General features: G+C 45.4%; 1 protein-coding gene and 1 long non-coding RNA gene across 2 annotated transcripts in view; one reads left to right on the top strand and one right to left on the bottom strand.

Annotated features, from left to right (window-relative positions):
• LOC138574436 (uncharacterized) overlaps positions 1–21,112 on the bottom strand; it is a 173,727-nt gene that overhangs the window by 23,871 nt on the left and 128,744 nt on the right. The gene's annotated exons all lie outside the window — the stretch shown is intronic.
• Positions 359–7,624, top strand: NMRK2 (nicotinamide riboside kinase 2). Its single transcript, XM_069649406.1, has 8 exons — positions 359–490; positions 2,488–2,578; positions 3,898–3,946; positions 4,155–4,326; positions 4,758–4,829; positions 5,849–5,955; positions 7,142–7,227; positions 7,345–7,624. The coding sequence occupies exons 1-7, from the start codon at positions 465–467 to the stop codon at positions 7,225–7,227; spliced, it is 603 nt and encodes a 200-aa protein (XP_069505507.1). The 5' UTR covers positions 359–464; the 3' UTR covers positions 7,345–7,624.

Genomic DNA, 21,112 nt, shown 5'->3' with positions numbered 1-21,112 from the left:
CAGATGCGATAAGGGTAAGCAGGCGTGTTTTTATTTTGAAATGCACAGGACAGTCGGTAAAATTGCAAGCAGTTTTCGACACCCAGTGATCCTTGTGAGTTGTCAAGTGGTAAACCTTGAAACGAGGGATCTGAAAGGCTGCGACTCCTTGGACTCCCCATCCAAAAAGAGAAATTTCACCTTCAATCTACCACTGCTAATTTGGGCAAAGGACCCAGCGCCAGCTTTATTAATAGCTTCCCCCCTCGAACAGGTGCTCCTCGCGTGCGCATGCTCCTCGGGGTGACGACGGCAGGGGGCGCGGTGCAAGACGTTAGTTCGCATCACGAGGTGGGCGGTGTCAGGCGCGCGCGGAGTATAAATAAAAGGAACCGGCGCCTTTTTTTTGAATGAAGGATTGCTACTAGGAGCTGAGAAGTCGCGCGTCTTTGCAAGAAGTCGCCTTCGCCGTTTCTACTGCAAGGATGAAGTGCATCATCGGCATTGGAGGGTGAGTGCTATGCCAAGGACCTTGTATATTTCACAATGGTGGCTTGTTGCCACGAATAATAAAATTTACGATTAATGGTGGGCGGTCTATAAACGGGGATCTGGTATCCTCTCGAACTAACACTACAATGTTCAGCTGCGTTTTTTAAGCCTCCGTCTGCGGTGTTATGACTTAATATTAATGTGCGGAGCGTCCTTTATTGTAACGGCTTCCTAGGTTGCACGATGACGAAACCCCTCACCAGGATGAAGTGGCGCTAGCCATCCTATTCCTAGGTAGCTAACGAGGGATAATGGAAGGGAACGTACACCAAGGCGAATTTTGCTGAATTAAAAGCAGTGCCGATTGGTTAATAGACATTCATTTTGTTCCCAAAAACCGTTTCTATTTTGGCAATAAAAGTAGAATCCACCCAGATGTAAGGTCCCGTGTAGTATGCTCTTGATTGTTCACCAAGATACTAAATGTAAGGTCCCACGTCGCATGCTCTTGACTGCCGTTTGTGTCGGGTGTAGAATCGTATGCTGTCAGTCAGGCAAGAGTCTCAAGAATCGGAACGGTGTTCAAAATGTAACTTCCCACAGAATAAAATGATTACTCTGGGGGGTCCTAACACCGCCTGCCGCAGGTGGGTCAAGCTGGTTGCCTTGTCTATTTGCGTACAACTATCTGGACCCAGTGCCCCGGCTCTCAAGGGCTGTGGCCGTCACCGCCGTGGTTCCCTTTGGCGCGCACGTACACCGTGACTGAGGCGCTTGTTCTTCTTCTTGCTGATAGATTTTTATCCATCAGCTGTGATTTTTTTGGATACCGAGGCTTGAGCCTCATTACTCCATCTTCTCGGGTTGAGTGTGTAGTTGTGGGTTTGTATTCTTCTTGCTACCGTGACTCAGGCGCGCGCCTCGGCGTATTTAAAGTCTTGTGCGGGCGCGCGCGCGCCTGAACGGCTGCCTTGTGACCTGTCATTCCTTGAGTCAGTGTTCTGCGCGCGCGGGAAGCGGGAAATTCAAAAGCGCGCACTTCCTTTCCTGCTGCTGACTCAAGTTTTAACAGCGTTCGGACCTTTTTGTCACCAGATGTTAAACTATGTGTTCATCTGGCAATAAGTACGATTTACCTTATTCATGCATTTGCAGTATAAATGTTGAAAGCCTATTTTTTTTTTCTCGCCCCCCCCCCGCCCCTACTGAGAAGCATTACCAGTGTCTCACACGTGACCGCACCATCGGGCTTTTCGGGTTCCAAATTCTTAATAAAATTGGCAGCGTCATGATTCAGTGAGTCTAGCGTTTTCGTTTTGATGCGAATCTTTTAAATGTGTTTCAATCGATACTATCATTAGACTTCTGGCAGTTACATTTGCGCCAACATGATAATTTTGTTAATTTTTCCTTCATTTATCGGTGTTCCCGCCAGTTTACATTGCAGCAAGTGCGCACATTGATGACTCGTCCACTCCATTCACTGTTCATATCATTCTTGAGTTTTTATTTTTCGGAAGTTTTGCATAGAGCTACATATCTGCCTGCCATTGTAGAACACGAACAATTTTAAGTAAAGCTACTCCACTAACACGTGCGTGGGTATATTGCCTTCAGGTAGTGATGGCGATGGTCATACCCATTTATCATGTTTGCCATTATGGCGTCTTTGTTTGTCGATTTTAAATTCAACCACATCCAAGTAATTGTCTGGGCGGCTCAGCAGTCACCTTTTCAAAATAAAATGTGCACAGTAATCGCGAGCGTTTTCTGTGCGCACGAGTCCTGCTGTAAAGCAGCAGAGCCTATTTCAGTCGCCATTGCCTCGCTTTTGCTACCTATACCACCAATCCACATTTTTGACTTTCTACCCCCATAATGGCGTGAAGACCCCAAAAGCCTCCACCCATTTTAAATTAAACGCCAATCCCTCACTTAACTAGGCGTAACTCCATATTTTGCAATTAGCATTGGTGAAAGCTGCTAATGTATTTTTATATATGTTCCTTCTTTTAGCGTGACCAACGGTGGGAAGACCACTCTGACCGACAGGCTTGTTAAAAACTTGCCAAACTGTTGTGTTGTCCATCAAGATGACTTCTATAAGGTAAGCCTGTTTTTCTTAACCTTACCGATATGCATGTAGTGTTTATTGCTTTGACATAAATACAACTATACATTGATCTTGCATTTCTTTTCTGCTGAACTCAAACCGGCAGAACTGCATTTTAATAAACAGCACTTGGTGTGTCTGAACACTTGTGCCATATTACATTAAAAAAATGCTTTGTTGGGGCAGGGTTTCGATTAATATTGTAACCCTACAGCTAGCTTTACTCCATTTACAGTTGCAGTGACATTCTCCAGATGACTCCTTGTTCAGAAATGGAAATGTTACAATTTTAGTTCATATCTTTAAGGATTGATGCAGTTGTTAATTCCTACTTGTTTGTTTGGCTGTCTTATCTTACAATATAATGATTGTTTGGTTGAGAACCTTTATAGCATGACCAGTTTCCATTTATGCTTGTGGAAAGATTTTTTTAAAAAGTCTTGAAAGGGGTGGGGGGACATCTCCATGAGTTAGTACTACCTCGATAACCTCACCAATGTTCTTAATTTTAAGACCGTGTTGTGTGGGCACTGTGCTTCCCATGACGATTGTGTATTTTTGATGCATGGCATCACACCTTGATGCCCTTAGCCTGATGGATGAATGAAAGGCGAGAAGCCTTCTTGTGCAAGAAGCATCATGGCTGGTTCAGCGTCCCAATAAATCTTCAGACTAAAGGGAATGTGCATGACTTTCCTAAGATAACGGTGTACACGTTTCCCAGTGGCCATGCACAGGCCTCTTTGGCGACATTCTGCCACAACCATGGTATCTACCCCCTGCCCTTGTTGGCAATGTTAAGAGCTGGGCACTGGCTGCTCCTATGTTATGTAACATAGGCTATAGCTGCCGCTGCTCGTTAGTCTGGTAGGCATGGTCATCAGATTGATTTTATTCTTGGTGAGGTTGGTGTGAAAGAGGAAACAAAAGAAGAAAAATAATGCAGGTGAAACTGGTGTCTCGTGCTAATCTTGTTGGCAACACCAACCTCTAAAAATATCTGCTCTTCTGGTCATGTTAACGGCAACTGTCACTTAACCCTGCCCCAGATATATGGTACATAACATTTCCTGTCTGAAATTCGTCTGATGTCTACTCTTAAACTGACATGCAGCATTTAAGTCTTATACTGCCAGTTTGAGAGATCTAAGTGTCCCTTGAACTGGCCGTATAGAAGTCGATTGCAAACAGTGGAAATGTATTATGGGTTTTGTTAAGTGAACACTTATTGTCGTAGATCATGGTCAGGTAGTGATCAGATCTACAGATCACCCTGCGTTTGCAGCAATGTTTTATTGCTCACTATATTTCAGCCACAAGATCAGATACAAGTCGGGGAAGACGGCTTTAAACAGTGGGATGGTAAGCTCGATGCTCGCTGTAGAAAGCAGTAATGTATATCCTAAGTACTTTTTATTTTATTTCCTCTATTAATGACACTGTAATGATATTCTCTGCTATAAATTGATAGTATTTACATTTCATTTATCTCTTTATTATTTCAACATTTTCCCAGCTTGCAGGCTTGTCCTCTTTGTAAGTGTTCTCTTTTTTTCTTTTTCTTCTATAGTGATTACCTCTATAGACATGGAGGCGATGGTGAATACGGTAAAGGCGTGGATTGAGAATCCCACCAAATTTGCCCGGTCTCATGGTGTGACTGTCTCATCTGACTCTGAGCAGGTGGGCTCTGAAGATACCCATGTGTTGATTGTGGAAGGGTTCCTGCTCTACAACTATGGGTAATTACGTTTGTTATTTTGAATCTATGCCATCACTGTGCATCCCAAAATGTATTATTTTTACCCTATTTCACCTCATATATGTGGGAGGAGACCCTGCCCATACCCCCAACATGTATCATTAACTTCACCAACCCTCTCCCCATATATACTGACATGGGGATGTAGTGATGGTCCAGTACCTTATTTTCATCTTTTTTTTTTTTTCCTTTGTTTGACCTTCACATTTGTGTCTGTTTGATATACCTGCTCTGAAGGGTAAGGGGCTTCCAGAAACTACCATAGCTGGGTTATAAAAAGTACTGTTGCTAGTGGTGGTCTATGTACAAAACTGCTTTATGGGATCAGTGCATATTCCAATGTGGCCTGTGTGATAGAAAAATAGTGCAGTGCAATAAACAGCTGGTTGACCAATGTTTTGCTTCCTACAGGCCATTTATTGATCTCTGCACCAGGAGGTATTACCTAGCCGTTCCGTATGAGGAATGCAGGAGACGGAGGAGGTGAGTGCATTTGGAAGGCACTAGATGGACGTGTATCACTTTTGCTCCCCTGGTCACTCAGCCCTTTGTATGCAACAAAAACACTTTTAGTAATGCTTTCTAGACTGACCTTGGGCATTATGAGGACTTATTTTCTTCTCTTGTCCATAGAGCATGTGTAAATAGCTGAGTACTATGGCAGTATGTCAAAAGATTCACTTCTCTCCATTCAACCTATGTTTGTTGATTGGATGTTTTGCCATCGTTTGAACCCCCTTGAAGGGTGTTGCTCTGGAAGCAGCTACTGTTAATAGTTTTTGCCGCAATGAAACCAGCTTTATGACTGATGCTGATTTAGTAAACAATCACAACAATATGCTGCTATTATTTGGTTTCCTGTCTGCGGACGCATAATATTTTGTCCTCAACCTTCAAGAGGCTGTGACCGACCAGCTGAATCACCCTTGCCACATTGAGCAGCTGTGCTTTCCCGGGACTGTCTGGCTGCATTGTGGCCTCTTGTAGGAGTAGAACGGAACATCACCATGCGTGCAGGATTAGAAGTGTTTCTTTTGACCAATCCGGCAGCTTATTGTTCTGGCCTTTAGGGTTTCGTTCTTGTGGCCACATTTATCAATACAAGCACACTTCTAGAGGGAACATGTTCTGGGACCAAAGGACTCTAAAATCTAGCTGCACATACTGACTCTCACTCAATATTGGCATGGGCCATCGTAGTACTGGTGTATTTTTATGTCAGGTTATATCATAATCTTACAAAATATATTGTCAGGCCCTGTCCATTTATAGCTTACTGTTGTGTGCTATTTACATCTGACTTCGTGTGGAGTAAGGCAGACAGTGCTATCAGAGTAGCTCGTGTGCATCTATTTAATTTCTTGCTCGACACCACTAGTTTCTGTTAATGGAATAGGAAAGGTTTCATGTTGCAAGAAGTTTTGAATTAAGTTAATCAACATTGTCTCTAAGGTTCTTTATATATTTGCCTTTTGATTCCTTTTCACTTGATTTTTCAACAGTACCCGCAATTATACTGTGCCTGACCCACCTGGGCTATTTGATGGCCATGTATGGCCCATGTACCTGAAACACAGACGAGAAATGGAGGAAAAAGAAGTGGATGTTGGTGAGTACCTACTTCTGTTAAGCCATAAAGTCACTCTTACTCCCTGAAACGCGTCCTGGTTTTGAGTGAGAGAGCTATGGTCCATTTGAATGGTAACTGCTTTACGTAAAAGAACCAAGAAGTTGCTTGAATAGTTCGACTTCATTCTATGCTGCAGCTCTGAAGCCCATCTTAAAATGTTGCTTGTTGTCAGGGGTTATAACTGCTGGGCTGCACGTGCTAACTGAGAAGGAAGGGTTGTTGTAGATAATAGCACCTCAAAAGCAGGGCAGCCAATTGGCCTTTGTGGACAGGCGACAGCTGGTGCTGTGCCTGCAGCAGCCCCTTATTTCAGACAAAATAATTGTTCTCAGGACCCTAGTTAGAAAATGGTGTGCTGATATTCTTTATTTTTTTTTTTCTTGAACTCTGGCTGCATGCCTTTAGGGGTGGTATTAGTGGAATGTTGCAAGGCAGTGTGAACAATGGGTCAGCAGAGGGACTTCACCACTGTTACAGTGGCTGATATTTCTCTCGACATTCTGCCTTCCAACAGGACCATTCTAACTTTGAGCAACTTACCCAAACACTTGCGTCAAACCTTGTTTTTGATGTAGCCATTTCATAATGGCATTATCGCCTCTACATATTTTGGAGAGGGTCATGTGTTGGTCGGAGCGGTAAAATGCGGCGGCATTGTTATTTACTGCTCTGCCCAATCTTGAGTTGGTTGTAAAGTGGGAGTTTTTTTTCCAGCTTTTTTCTGGAGGTAAACATCTCCCCTTTCCGCCCGTTTTTCGGTGCTATTGGTGCAGCACTAATTGCACCAATCTCTCCACTGCTGCAACGTGGGTGGGTGGGCGGGACTGAGTTGTGGTAATGCTGATATCATCGGTGCGGTATTCCGGCAAAACTACTGCCAGGATATTGCCCAACCTGTGATAGAGGTGACTACATCTTTGGTGCAGGCTGATGGAGCACCCCAAAGCTGTAATGCACATATATAACAGGCATTTCATTATCGGAACTATTTACACACTGGGTAAAAAAAAAATGGCACTGTATAAGCTTAATAATGTTCTCAAACTTTCCATGTACGTTTTAGTTTCCAATGCTAGTGACCTCCAGCACAACCCCAAAGGAGTTTTCTAGGCTGTACATTGTGATGCGCGGGTAACCCTGAGGCTGACCTTTGCTTTTATTTCAGTGTGGCTTGATGGTTTAAAATCCAGAGACGATCTCTACAATCAAGTGTTTGAAGAAGTTCACAACCACCTTTTAAATTGCTCCTAGGTATGCCAGAAAAGTCCCTTGCTGTGGGGGTGGGAGTAACAATACAATTGTAGAGCTCAATGCCTTGTAGCAGTTTAATACATTTGCTAATTTAGTTTTCTTTTTTTTTTCTTTTAGGGGTGGAGCACTTCCTGAACTGTACAGATTAGGTGTAAATAGATGCAACAGATTTTGTAGTTAATATTATAATTTTAAATATTTGTATATATTTGTACAATGATGGGTAGCATTTGATGTCAAACCTATGTTGAAGGTATATTTATTTTCAACTGCATGTGTTGAATCGGCAGAAGAACCACAACTAATGGGATTGTCTCAAATGTCTTGGGGTGGGTATGAAGTATTTTTTTTTTTTTTATACAATGGCGTTCCTAAACATTAAATGCTATGACTTTTATTTATGTGTTACTGCCCACTCCCCTTTGGCTGTGAATGCTGCTTTTATGGCCACAGCTGCTTTCCTGTCTACTATATTTGTAGATAATGTGTCTGGTACTCCAGTTGATGCGTTTGAGAAGGTTCTTTAAACCAGTAAGCATGGATGGTGTAAGTGGGGGGTGAGGGGGAGAGGTGGGCACGCTTTCACCCTCTGCCTGGTGGACACGGTTTTAAATAATTTTGTGGGTCAGGTTGAAAGCGTGTACTAGTGTCTGTTTGGAGGTCCAGGTTGCTTGATGTGTGCGAACTTTATTTGCAAGTGGTTCTTGCAAACCATGGCAATTAATTGGAGTGGGTGCACGGGTTTGATGTATCAAGTGCTCATGTAATACAGAAAACAGTTTGTGGTAATGGGGGTGTCTGCTGCAGCTGTGGTGACAATGCATGCCCCGACACATTGTCTTGCAGAGTAGTTTCTGGACTTGGCTGTTTGGAGAAAATACCCCCACAACTCCAAGCATAAAGACCACACAGTAGTAGTGAACCCGCACAAAGAAAGGGGTTGATGGTCCCAACCGAATACTCCACAGCGTGTTGATTAGTGTTTGCATAAATCAAAGAACTCCCACCTGAGCAGAGCAAACCAACCTGAAAACCCTACAGGGATTCCTTAGTAAGCACTTTATCTTCGAGCAGGGAATAAATGGTCCTTGATTCCCTTACCTTTAGGGTGATTGGACTCTGTATCCATTTACAGGCTCAAGCCAGTAAACAAAGGCATCTGGTACAGGAATTGCCTGGCAGAGTCTCCTTTGTTGTGGAGACTACAGGATGGTACAATTCCTTCCGTGGTGGAGAAAGAAAAAGTACTGATTCAGCGGCCATTAATCTATAAATGTAGTGCCTTCTTTCCTCAAGTTTTCTTGGGGAAGTGTCCACCCATGTAGCTGGCTCACCGAGGCCATTGTTGACCATTCCCAACCCTAGTCGTTTATCTTTCTATTTGGGAACCAACTAGGCAGAGATGAGGGACTAAATTACTTGTGAATGCACAGCCAGGTGTTGGGCTCTATCAAGGCTCCCATGACTGAACAAAAACAAATGCTATAAATATTAATACCGGGCTTCTGCTACTTGTCCTGGACAGGGCTTGCATTTCACAACAGTAGGGGCGGCAAGGGCGATAAGGTAACTACTGTGAAATGCAAAATTTCTCAATCCTTTGTTTGGAACTAATCTTATGCACTCTGCCTTTCACTGATAATTTCTCAATTTTTCGCTTCATCCAACCTTCTCCACTTCTCTTCCGCAAGCTTAATTTCCTAATTGAACCACTCGTCTGCTTTCACTTTTTTCATCCTTTTCCTCTTCAATTCCTTAAGCATTCATTCTGTTATTTTTACTGTCATACACCGGCTTCCTTGTTAATTCCCCGGTAATCGGTACTCTTCCTTGCCACAGTCCGAACTTTATGACAGGAAAATGGCAAAAACCTATGTTAGTTGGGCTGCCCTGCCGAAGTCCTCCGCACACCCAATCCAAGCAGTTTTCTTCTCAATGGGGTAAAGAGGGAGGTTTTCAGGACTGAGGAGGCAAAGCATAACTGGAATGGGTTACCAGTAAGTAGTTGGTTCATTACCTCTGTCCCATCCCAGTCCTAACCTCATGCAAGCTCTAAAGCATTATACTGGACAATAAAATAAGTGTTCTATTAGTGAAATGCAATCATTCATGCAAGACAGAAAACGGAACTAAAGAGGGATGAGGGAGAATCCCACATGCAACTTCTGATGAAAGTGTGATGGGAAGACCATGTGGCTGCCCTAATGACATCTATACGGATTTCCCCCCCTGCGACCCCGCTACGAGCTGCCCAGAAAGCAACCATAGCCCTCATGGAGCTCCCCAACACCCTCTTGGAGGCCGGCTCAAGGAAGCACCAGATCTACATAGGGTGCAATGGGAGCCTCTTCCCCTACACGAATGGGGTCAAAGGCCATACAGAGATGGCCCTCCTGCCATTCTGTCAAGATATACCCTAACCACATCCAGGGGATTGGAGGAAGGACAATTGGCAAAACTGCTCAAGGGGGGAGGGATGCAATATTAACCCCCTTGACCACACATCTAAGGAAGGGAGAAATGCAGATGATGGTCCCCCCACCTCCCTGAGTCGCCTGGCTGAAGAAATAGCCATTAGGAAAGGCATTTGTAGGACCGAAGGGCAATAGGGATCAATTCCAGAGGCGGAATGCAATAAATACCTGGGTTAGACTCCAAGTGGGGGAACTGAGATCTCAAATACCTTATGCAAGTGGGCTGTCAGATCCACTTCTAGAGATAGGGGAGCCCAGGACCTGCATATTATCTGGATGGTTGGTAGCTGTGCTTTCAGGGAGGATATGGCCAGTCCCAATCCAAACCCTTCCCGCAAGCACCTGTATAAAATCAAATCCCAGGGGGATTTTCGGTCAAGGTGGGACGGGTGACACCAAGTGAAGAAAATATCTTCACTGCTGGTTTAGGCAGACCGAGTGGAGGATGTCTTGGACCCCTGGACAGCCCCCATCTCCAGCCCTACCTGTTAAGAGCTTTTCTATCTCGTGAAAACTTCATGGTAAGGAGGAGCACTGCAAGGGGGGAGGAGTAGAATCTGGCCACAGGCAGCTGAATGATCTATGGACCTTCCCTCGGGATGTGCAAGAGGAGCTTCTGGAAGAGGGAAGCGTGGGAAAGCAGAGCCCAGGCATCCTTTTGCTGACATAGCATCTAACCTTATGGTCTATGTATCCCAGAACAGGGAGGGGACCAGAGGGAGAAGAGCATCCGTTTGTGTAGCAAAGAGATCTACAAATGGCAAACCGCTGTGAGCAAATCAGCTGGAAGGTCTGGACTGCCAGAGTATTCCACTGAAGAGGGGAACTGGTAGGCGAGGGTATCTGCTCTGGTGTTCAGAGTGCCTGGCATCAGGACGCTCTTGAGGAGAGAATGTTTCTTTCTGCCCAATCTATAATCTAGGAAGCAACTTTCTGCCGGTACCGGGATTGAGGTCCCCCTTGTTTATCAATATAGTTACTTGGCTGTCTGTACAAGAACAGCCTTACCCTGGAGATAATGGGCCATGGCCTGGAGACCTTGTCAGACTGCAGAGTTTCCTCTAATTGGAGGGACTGGAACATCCGACAGACCACCTGCTCTTAGAGGGCAGTTGGTTGCATGTGTCCTCTCTCGCTGGCATCTGTTGTGACAGTGGTGGACTGGGTCTCCCCTGGACCTAGGAGAGCTGAAAATCGAGACTAAGGCTTTGATGTCTAGGCTCAAGTGAGATAAAGCCCTTAGTGTGTCAATCAGGCCTCCCACGCATTCCAGTTTGTAGGTAAGGAATTTAAATGACTTGGAGTTCATGATCCACCTGAAGCGGGTCAGAATGGAACAGACTAACTTCTTGTCCTAGGAACATACGGCCAGAGACTGGGTGTATATTAACCAATCCTCCAGGTAAGGATAGAGTGCAAGTCCACCCCTTTCTCTGGTGTAGGAAACCAACGGGAGCGGTCAGATCCTTTGGGAGCACTATGTGCAGATCTCAGTGGGAACCTGAAGTAGAAGCTGAAGACCCTTCATACCAAAGCAAAGGAAACTGGTGCTCAATATGGATCTGCACATGGAAATAAATGGGCATCTTCCAGGTCTGATTTCAGAAATTCACCCGTGGTTAACTGGGAGGGGTTCGAGGGTGGGAGTGAAGGCATGCAGTCCCCAATCCGAAACTGAATGTTCTTGATATGCTCTTCAGGCCCCTGAAGGATTCTGCACAAGAAACTGCGCAGGACTAGAATTGCAAATCCCTTGTCTAGGGAGTCCGGGAGACCCTCCTTCAGAGCCAACTTCTTTACAGTGCTTCTAGATCAAGGGGTAACCATCAACACGGAGCAGGGGAAAGAAAGCAATACTATGCAATATCTCCCTCAAATAGTATCAAAGGCTCAGACATCCGAGACTGCCTTTGCCCACTTTGGGTAAAAGCCTTCCTACCGCTAGGTGGTGGTGCCCATCACATTTCTTGAAGGTACTCTTACTGTGAAAGTCTGAAAGGGTACTTGGAACTTGCACTTTAGCTTCCTCGGGGGTTGGGTGCTTGATCGAGGTGGACAACTTTTTCCCCTCCTGGGCCTCCTGAACCAGTCCCCCCCCCCCCAACTGATGACCAAATAGCTGTCCAAGAAACTGAAGGTGAAGCAGGATGGTTCTGCGAGGCCTCCTCCTTCCAGCCACAATTGCCTTTAGCTATGAATTATGAAAGATTTTGAAGATCATGGCACTTGAGAAATATTAGAACAAAACGTGATCTTCCTGAGGAATCTTCAGCACATAGTAGGCCCTTTGAAACGGGACAACAGTTTCGAGTATATAGAAATTCTTCAACTAACCACTGGACCAGACAAAGGGTATCTTCAGGGTATGGCTGGCTTATCAGGCTCCTTCCGTTCCCTGAAAATGTTGTGTGCTCTAGGAAAGGAAGGCCTGCTGGAGGGGTTGTCAAATAAAAGCTGTAGGTATCCGATGTGAACTCCACACCTGAAGAACCTTTCTATCTTTGAGATTTGAGTTCAGCAGAAGATGGTCCAAGACTTCAACAACCTCCCTGAGCAACTTCCAGACATGTCCTACTTGGGCTAGTTCTCTGCAGCACCAGAGCCCCCAAAGGGCGATCAAGTGCTGGAGCTTGTGGGGGACAGGAGTGGTCTGGCATCAATGGCTGCATTCACTGTCAGTGCTAGGACAGTTCAGCAGCCAACAAGGTGCTAGACACTGAGGGTGGAGCGCAAGCTTCAGTCCCAGAAGGGTCCCTGGAGGTCAATCTAGGCGGAGGGGAATGGTGTCTTCTGAATGAGGGAGACCTACTCCTTTATCGCTGTGACCCCTGCTCCTTTGCCTTCTAGAGAGGGATCTAGACATTCTCCTGCTGCTTTGCATGTCAAAGCAATCCGATTTCTTGGATATCTGGTTTAATCGATTATGAAATGTGTAAAGGAGAAAATAACTTTCGGTTTTGTCTTGCGTGGACATTTCTGACAACCCTCCACCTCCTTAATTACCTTCGGGCAGCACACCTCTGTCTCTGCCATCCCACTGCGACACTGGTTCCCTTCACTTTCGTGCAGAGGAACTGGCGCAGCAGGGTCTTTTTAAAAAACGTTATGTTGTAGGTCACGGGGGACACCACTGCAATCCCTGACGCCATTACAGTGAACAAGTGTGTGGGGGACTCCCTCGCTCCCCTGGTTCACTGTAATCAAACTGAATGGCAGATGTAACTTTTTCGGCTGTGCGTAATTTTCATATACCCGAAATTCGAACACATCTTTCATTTGTTTTTATTTTTACTGATTCCAACTTCCTTTATTGTGAAAAGACAAACACCCACGCACTACCCTCCTTTTCATTACCTGAAGGGTCGTTATTCTGAATGGTTGCTGTTCCTCCATAGGATTCCAATCGGGCCATCACTGGAGCTTTTGCGGACAGTAGCTGGTCCCTCGTCCACTTCACAGCGTCATTGAAGCGGGGGGAAGAGGAGACTTACCCAGATGGCTGACACAAGGTTGGCTCTGGGGCCCTCTCCTGGCAAGTGCAGAGAGGGTGGAGTGGTTCTGACCCAGAGGGCTGGTGTACTGCAGGCCACAGGGCCTCCTCCGCAGCGGAGGAAGCTGGGCACTAAGCCCTGCACCCCAGCCTCTGGTAACTGGGGCCACAAGACCTCTTTTTGCAGAATGGGATCTGCGCACAATAGGGCAACCTTAACCTTCCAGATCGCTGCTAGCCAGAATCTGTCTTCAGCGACAGGAAGAAACAGGATATGGTGAGGGCTCGGCCAGCAGTATATCCTGACTGCTGGCTGGCCCTCAATGATTGTTTACAAAAAATATATTTGTTCTGCTGTTTCACAGGGTTTTCTGTACCCGAGGCAAGAGACCTTGTGAGGGTACGACTGGGACAAGGAAAAGAGGTAATGCATCTGCCATAGCATTCATTCCCCCTCACTATATCCTCCACCAAGTTTTCAAATAACTGCATATAAGCCACCCACCTCACAATTCTTAAAACACCACGCACCATTTTCCTAAATGGCTTTTTATGGTCTTCTAATCGCCGATCACAAACGGTATGGCCCATATAACGTTTACATAAATGCACACTCCACACTGCCAGGGACCTCGATTCACCAAAATTCTAGGGGTAGCGGAAGTGACATCACATGACCCTTTCCCTCTGATGACATCACAGGAAGTTATGTCATTCGACCCAGTCCCAAAGTGACATCACTGGAAGACGATGTTTCACCTCTTGACAAAATAGGAAGTGACATCACACCATTGTTTCTAAGTACACTACGAAAAATATGGTTACGATATCACTGTAAAGAGATATACATTGCATACAAAAATGGATCACCATATGTATCGTTAATATCCCTGCGTATAGGCCCATAGTACCAAATTACTGTAAATGTAAGGAAGACGTCCAAGGCCAAACGATAATGATGTGTTATTATATAGCGCTTGAGCGCTTCATATAGAACAAATATACATTCAATATCACCCAACCTGTGTTAGCGCTCATATCAACCTCAGCAGGATGAAAGGCTGAGTTGGCCTTGCTGGGAGTCGAACCTGCAGATCACACACACATTGCAGCAGCAAGCGCTCAACCCACTGAGCTATCTTACCGCTAGAGCTATCCGAAAACCAGCCACTCCAGAAACAAAGAGCCACATGCTGCTGGCCACAGTCCACAAGCCTCGATTTAAAAAGCAAACTTTTTTTTTTTAGGCGTAGCAAGGGAGACCTTGCGTTGAAGGTTTGACCCCTGGCAAACCCTACATGACGTCCATGCACACTGCTGGCTTCATTTTCAATTTAAGAGTGCTTGAATTCAGTAGTCTCCTTCGAAAGTGTGGTGCAAAGCCACCATGCTCTTTGGTACTGTATCTAAACTGCATTCATTAGTATCTTGCTATTGGTGGTTCAGACTGCGTTATATCTGGCAAATAGAGGATCTTTCACTTTTCTTAAAAAACTGGTTGGAACTCCATTTCACATTGCCCTGACCAGTCCTCGCACATCCAAAAACATTCTGAACAAACTTGCTATAATCCTCTAAAAGTATTGTAACCAGTGCTAGTTAAGCTTTGTTTATTTAGTCTGTATATAGTGATGATAATGCCACTGAGAGACTCCTTTCGTTTCATGCCCGAGTAATACACTGATTGTTTTTCGATCTTATGAAACACATGGAGCTTTTTACAACATTAGACTCTTGGACTGCTTGCACAATTTAACCTGATATTGGGACTTTAAATACATGTTTGTGAATATTGCAAAATCACTGTTAAACCTTATTAATATTCCTGAATTAGGCAGAGTGAATTTCAACTAAACCAGTTTTATGTGTTTCTCACATCTACACAAAATAATCCGTTTCCCCTAGATGCCACTACTAAGGGATTAATCCCTCTGTTCCTTAATCAGTTCTGTTACTCTGCCATTTACACTTCTGATAGCCAAAAGAATTGTGTACCTTAGACATTTCGGAGTATAACCCTTCTTCAACTGTACATGATGACCAAAGCCCTATCTGGAGACAATTTTGGGGACCATTCTTTAATCTTGCCATGGCATCCCAATTCATCTGAAACTATCAACATGTGTTAGGGATTATTAAGATCCAAAATGTCTGAATATATTTAGTTGGATTTTGATTAGGGTTAGGGGGGGTTGGGAGAGGGGGGACCCCCACCCCGAAAGAATAATAAACACCGAAACGTTACATGAAGCTGGCCAGTGCCGAAATACTTTGATGATTTCAGCACTGGACAGCTCCATGTAAAGTTTTAACGTTAAAAATTAATGCATCGAAATTCTATCTTTAAATTTAAAAGTACATATCCATCGAAACTTGTCCATTCCTATATTCGATGGACAAGTTTCGATGGATATGTACTTTTAAATGTAAAGGATAGAATTTCGATGCATTCACATTCAGTGCTTTTACTTCGATGGATTTCTTTTCAATGCATTTTATTTGTTGAAAGACTATAAACCATCCTGCACCTTCCTGCTCACCAAAATTAAACAACCAAATGATTGGGTTGATGTTTTACGCAGATGACCTGGTGATTTTGGACAGAACTCCTCGTGGGCTACAACAAAAACTAGAAACCATCTAGAAATATGTCGACCTAAACGGCCTATGCATTAACCCCAGAAAATCTGAAATACTAATCATGGAAAAATCACAGAAATCTAAAAACCTTGTTTGCTTTTTAAATAATTATCGTCTGCACCCATTCTCCACCCTTAAATACCTTGGATCCATGATTAGCGCAAGTTGGACAGGAAAGTAATCCAATTATATGTGCAGGTGGAGCTCATAGGACGCAAATATGGCAAGTTTTCACTTCTCCCTATTATGCGGTTCTACAACCAAAAGGTTGCTCCCACTTTAACCTAGGAGGCAGAGGCTTGCTTTAGCCTCCATTGGGATACATGGGATTGACTGGAGAAGTTTTGGCGAGCTGTCTTGTACTTACCGAATGCAGTTCCTGTAGCCATTATTCGCCATGAAATTGGTCTACTTTCCTTACATGGAAGAGTAAAGTGGAAGACCCTACAACTTTTTAACAAAATTAAACCATCTTGCCCCTTACAATTTGCGCTTTTGGTGATTGAACCTGGAAGTCACCCCGATTGGACGCTGGTTTTGTGGTTGAAAAGATGCATTGATATCCTACTTGAATTAGGAACTTCAAGACCAATAACCCTTCAAATGTGAAGAAAATCATACGGACACATGATTGGCAAGAGACCGAAACAATAAGATCACATTCAAAGATTCATATGCTTACAAAAATGTTGACAGCCTCTTACAATAAAACTCCGGCCTACCTGACAATGTTCCCAAGTGCCAAACATTGAAACTTGTTTATGAGATTTCGGTTAAACATTCTCCACAATAACACTACACTCTAAAACATTGGATTTTGTTTTGCCAGAAGCTAAGAAGTTTAAGAACTTTGCATCTATATATTCATTTATCAGCTCAATTTGGATTAAATGCCGAAGCATGGTGGGAGGCTCCTTACGCAGGCGGGATGCCCAGATGGACTCAAGTGTTGACTACATTTTTAGAAATTGTTTTGGAGAAATTGCTAACTGCCTAAATGATGATGGAAGGAGTTTTGGGATAATTGGTAAAAGTTTCTAATAAACTGTAAACCTTAACAATATAAAAAAAAGATTATTTTTTTTAAAAGGTTGTGGGCGCCTGTTTTTGGTCTATATCCACACACTGTAGCCTCACCCAAAGTCACTTTCCCCCTCACTCTCGTGCAATTCCGAAAAGAAGACTCTTCTCTTGAACAAGCTCCTTCACATTCAGTAAGATGCACTTCCCTACATAATCGGCCTAGGACCTCTATGAGGACCACTATTTTAGCCCACTACCTGTCGCTATTTTAGCATTATTACATTTCCCACCAACTAAATATTAACCGCTACCTGCTACCCTAAATGGTATGCTGGTAATCAGTTTTGTTGTAAGGTCTACTCCCACCTCTCCCAAATCACCCAGATGTGCCCATTGAATGTATGTCTAATACCAACCGATGCAGATTCCTTGCTTCCCAGAGCTAGGTTTGTATAAGAAACCCCCCAAAATAAATAGCTTCTGCCCCACTTGATCAACAGTTTTCCTCCTTTCTATGGCACATATACACATCTACATGCTCTTCTCACCTTGAACACACACACACTGCACCAAATTCACTTTTCACATCAATAGGAAATGCTCCTTATTTTCCAATCTAACATCGGATTATTCCACTCACTTTTGACAATGTAGCTTTGGCACCTTAGTCATCCAAAGTACAGTCAGTACGTGAATCTACCAACATTTCTTTTGAAACAAAGTCCCCTAATATCTTGGCATATGCATTCATTTTCCTCTTCACATTTCACTTCCCTTACAGTCAAAACTACTACTTTTCTAAATGTGTAATCCTGATCTCTTTCTGTTCATGCACGCTAGCATCTAAAAAGGTGTCCAGATTCTCCAGCATTGGATCTTTCATGGATTCACATGCTTAGAATATTCCCCGTCGTCAGGCTGGGAATCCCCGGTACATTATATAGACCCTTTCCCGTAGGAAAACTTTTTCGACGCTTATGCGTCCTATCCACCTCGTTTTGTATCATGCGTGCCCGCGCCGTCAGGGCGTCATGATATAAATACAGGCCCCACCCTCGCGCTCCCTCAGATTTCAACCGTCTTTCAAAGTAGTGGGATCCTCGTGTTTTACTACTAGTGAAAACTAGGTTGTTTTTTTGTCTGTTTCGCTTCGGCGAAGTTCAAATTCTGGAGAATTATGTCTGGAAAAGCGTTATTTTGCCCGTGTGCAACCTGTGGCCTCAAAAAGGTTTATGAAGGTGATGGCCACATGGACTGTATCTACTGTCTCCACCCGCACCACTCGGCGGATACATGTGAAATTTGTCAGGGTTTCTCCCAAAAAACCCTTAAGGACCGAAAAAGAAGGCTGGTCGACTGGCTTAATGACGGAGCAGGGGCCTACCCGGCTTCGGAAGTTGGCTCCACGGCCTCCAGGAGTAAGTCGGAACCTCCATCGAAGAAGGTGCGGCCAGCTGAAATGCGCTCTGAGGACAAACATAAGAGGAAGCAGGATGGATCCTCCTCAGCACATAAAAAGTCCTCCTCCTCCTCATCATCTAAGACGGAGAGGCTAGCGCTGTCGAAATCCTCCTCAGGGGACCGTCCCAGGTCTTCCATGAGTCGGGAAGCCTCAGCTGGGAAGTCGGCATCCAAATCGACGACGAAGTCTAAGGGCTCGATGATGACGACGACTTGCTCGTCGACCTCGGTGTCATTGACGATGCCTATTACCGTTCAAGCGGCAGCGGTGGGCATTCCCCCGTCGACAGAGACTCAGTCCATGGCTTGGCTGCCCGAGGTCTATGACCCGATCCCCCCGGAGGTCTTACTGCAGCCAGACACGGCCGGCTCGGCGGAAGGAGAAGGTGATCTGGTCCTGCAGCCATCGGATTTAGGCTTACGGCCTTCCACGTCGACTACGACGGCGACGAGTGCAAACGGGGGTGTGGTACCGCTATCGTCCACGTTATTGAACCCCCAGACAGTTTTGTCTCTGGATGTGCTTAATACTCTTCAGAAGCTCCTGCAGCGGCTGGATACGCAGTTCCCTCAGCCCGGGACGTCATTGTCACTTTTGTCTGTACCTTCCGTCGACGAGCAAACTTGTACGGCTCGATCGACGACGAAACACCCATCGGCTCCCCAGGCAGTAAAAGATCGTCCTCGAGCACAGGAGGAGGGTGAGTTGTCGGAGTCCGATTCTGTACTGGGTGACTCAGGGTCAGACATTTCCCTGTCACCTTCGAGGGACCCAACATGGAATTCGGATGTAGAGGTAGAATCTACGAGGAGCCAGTCACAGCCTTCTCCCCCGGATGATGTGGGAGCCTTCCATGCAATGATGGGGAAAGCTTGTTCCGAATTCGGCTTGATTCCGGAGGAGCAGAAGAAAGACTGTTTCCTTTTTGACATATGGGTCAAAGGAGAAAATCGGTTTTTGCCATCCCGATCCTAGACCACGTGTGGCAAGAAGGTCTCAAAACGATGCGCCATCCGTTCTCGGAGCCCGCCATAAAGGGACGGATCGAGAAAAAGTTTAAAGCTCCGGAGTCCACTCCAAAATGTCTAACATCACAGCCTCTGTCTGACTCGGTGGTGTCGGCGGCAGCGGCTAGGAAGACCAGGGTCCAGCAAAAATGTTCAACGCCACCTGAAAGCGAGGATAGGAGACAGGACGCCTTTGGAAAAAAGGTGCTCTCGGTCGGAGCGACGACGGTAAGAGCAGCCAATTCCTTAGCGATCGTGTCACGATATGATAGGGAAATGTGGCACAAATTAGCCCCTATCCTAGAACACCTGCCGGACGAACACCGGAAAGCAGCTATGTTACTGGTGCGGGATGGCGAAGAGGCCTCGAACCACGCTATCAATATCGCAGTTGACCTAGCAGAATCTGGGTTCAAACAAATCAACCATGGAGTAGTGCTTCGTCGGCAAGCGTGGCTCAAATGTACTACTTTCCGTCCTGAAGTACAGTACAAAGTCCTTGACATGCCATGCGAAGGGGAACACCTGTTTGGCGAAAAGGTTGATGAAGCGCTGAAAGGGATGAAAGAAGACACGGATACTGCTAGGTCCCTCGGCGCCCTTCAAACGGGTAGAAATTTTCGTTCTTTTCGCCCCTTCAGGGGTGCTTCTGGAAACTCCCGCTTTGGAGCCTCGAGGGACCGTGGATTCAACAGGCCCTCTTACTCTTCACAAGGTTTCAGAAGAGCGTCCCAGTCGGCACGTAGAAGCAGGGATTATCAAGCCTCCAGACGGCGAGGCTCAGGTCTGTTGCAACGAAGACCAAGCAAACCAGCAACCAATGACGGCCTTCGAAACGACCTGGGGGGTCGAGTCTCTCATCACTTCGACCGATGGAAATGCATCACCACAGATCGATGGGTCCTAGACACGATTCGCATGGGTCATGCGCTGCAATTCAAAGACAAGCCTCCGCGTCTTCCTCCTTTATTCTCGACACAGCCCCACCTCCGAGTCCTACGACAAGAGGCGGCGCTTATGTTGCAAAAAGGGGCGGTAGAGAGAGTTCCTGTAGCACAGGAAGGACAAGGAGTTTATTCCAGGTTCTTAGTTGTAAAAAAGCCAAACGGAAAGTGGAGGCCCATTCTCGACCTGAGGGTACTCAACAAGTGGCTAAAGAGCCTAAAATTCAAAATGCTAAAGCTCCAAGAGGTTATCAGGTCGGTGCAACCCATGGATTATCTATCATCACTAGACCTTCAAGATGCTTATTTTCACATTCCAATACGCCCACGACACAGGAGATATTTAAGATTCGTCGTCGGGAGAAAGCATTTTCAGTTCAAGGTCCTCCCTTTCGGGCTCAAGTCCTCCCCCAGGACGTTCACCAAGTGCTTGGCCCCTATAGCGGCCCATTTAAGGAAGGACGGTCATCATGTCTATCCATATCTAGACGACTGGCTGGTCAGAGGTTCATCCAAGGAACAAGCACGAGACAGTCTACGAGCCACAATGTCCCTCTTACAGGAACTGGGCTTCGCAATAAACTTCAACAAGTCCTCCGTAGAGCCTTCGAGGACCTTGGTCTTCCTAGGAGCGGAGTTTCATACACACACAAGCCTGGTGAGACCATCCAGAGAAAGAATTCAGAAACTTCAAAACAAGGCGTCGGAATGGAGAGGCGGTACCAAGGTCTCGGTGCGCAAGTACATGTCCCTGCTAGGGACCATGTCGTCCTGCATTCCGCTAATAAACAACTGCCGTCTGTTTATGAGGCCTTGCCAGGAATTTCTAGCGGACCGTTGGGCGC

Source organism: Ambystoma mexicanum, chromosome 1p, assembly GCF_040938575.1.
Source record: "Ambystoma mexicanum isolate Mex_15411 chromosome 1p, UKY_AmexF1_1, whole genome shotgun sequence".
NCBI classification, from domain to species: Eukaryota; Metazoa; Chordata; class Amphibia; order Caudata; family Ambystomatidae; genus Ambystoma; species Ambystoma mexicanum.
The sequence above is the reverse complement of the archived record's forward strand: the minus strand, read 5'-3'. Positions and strand labels throughout refer to the sequence as shown.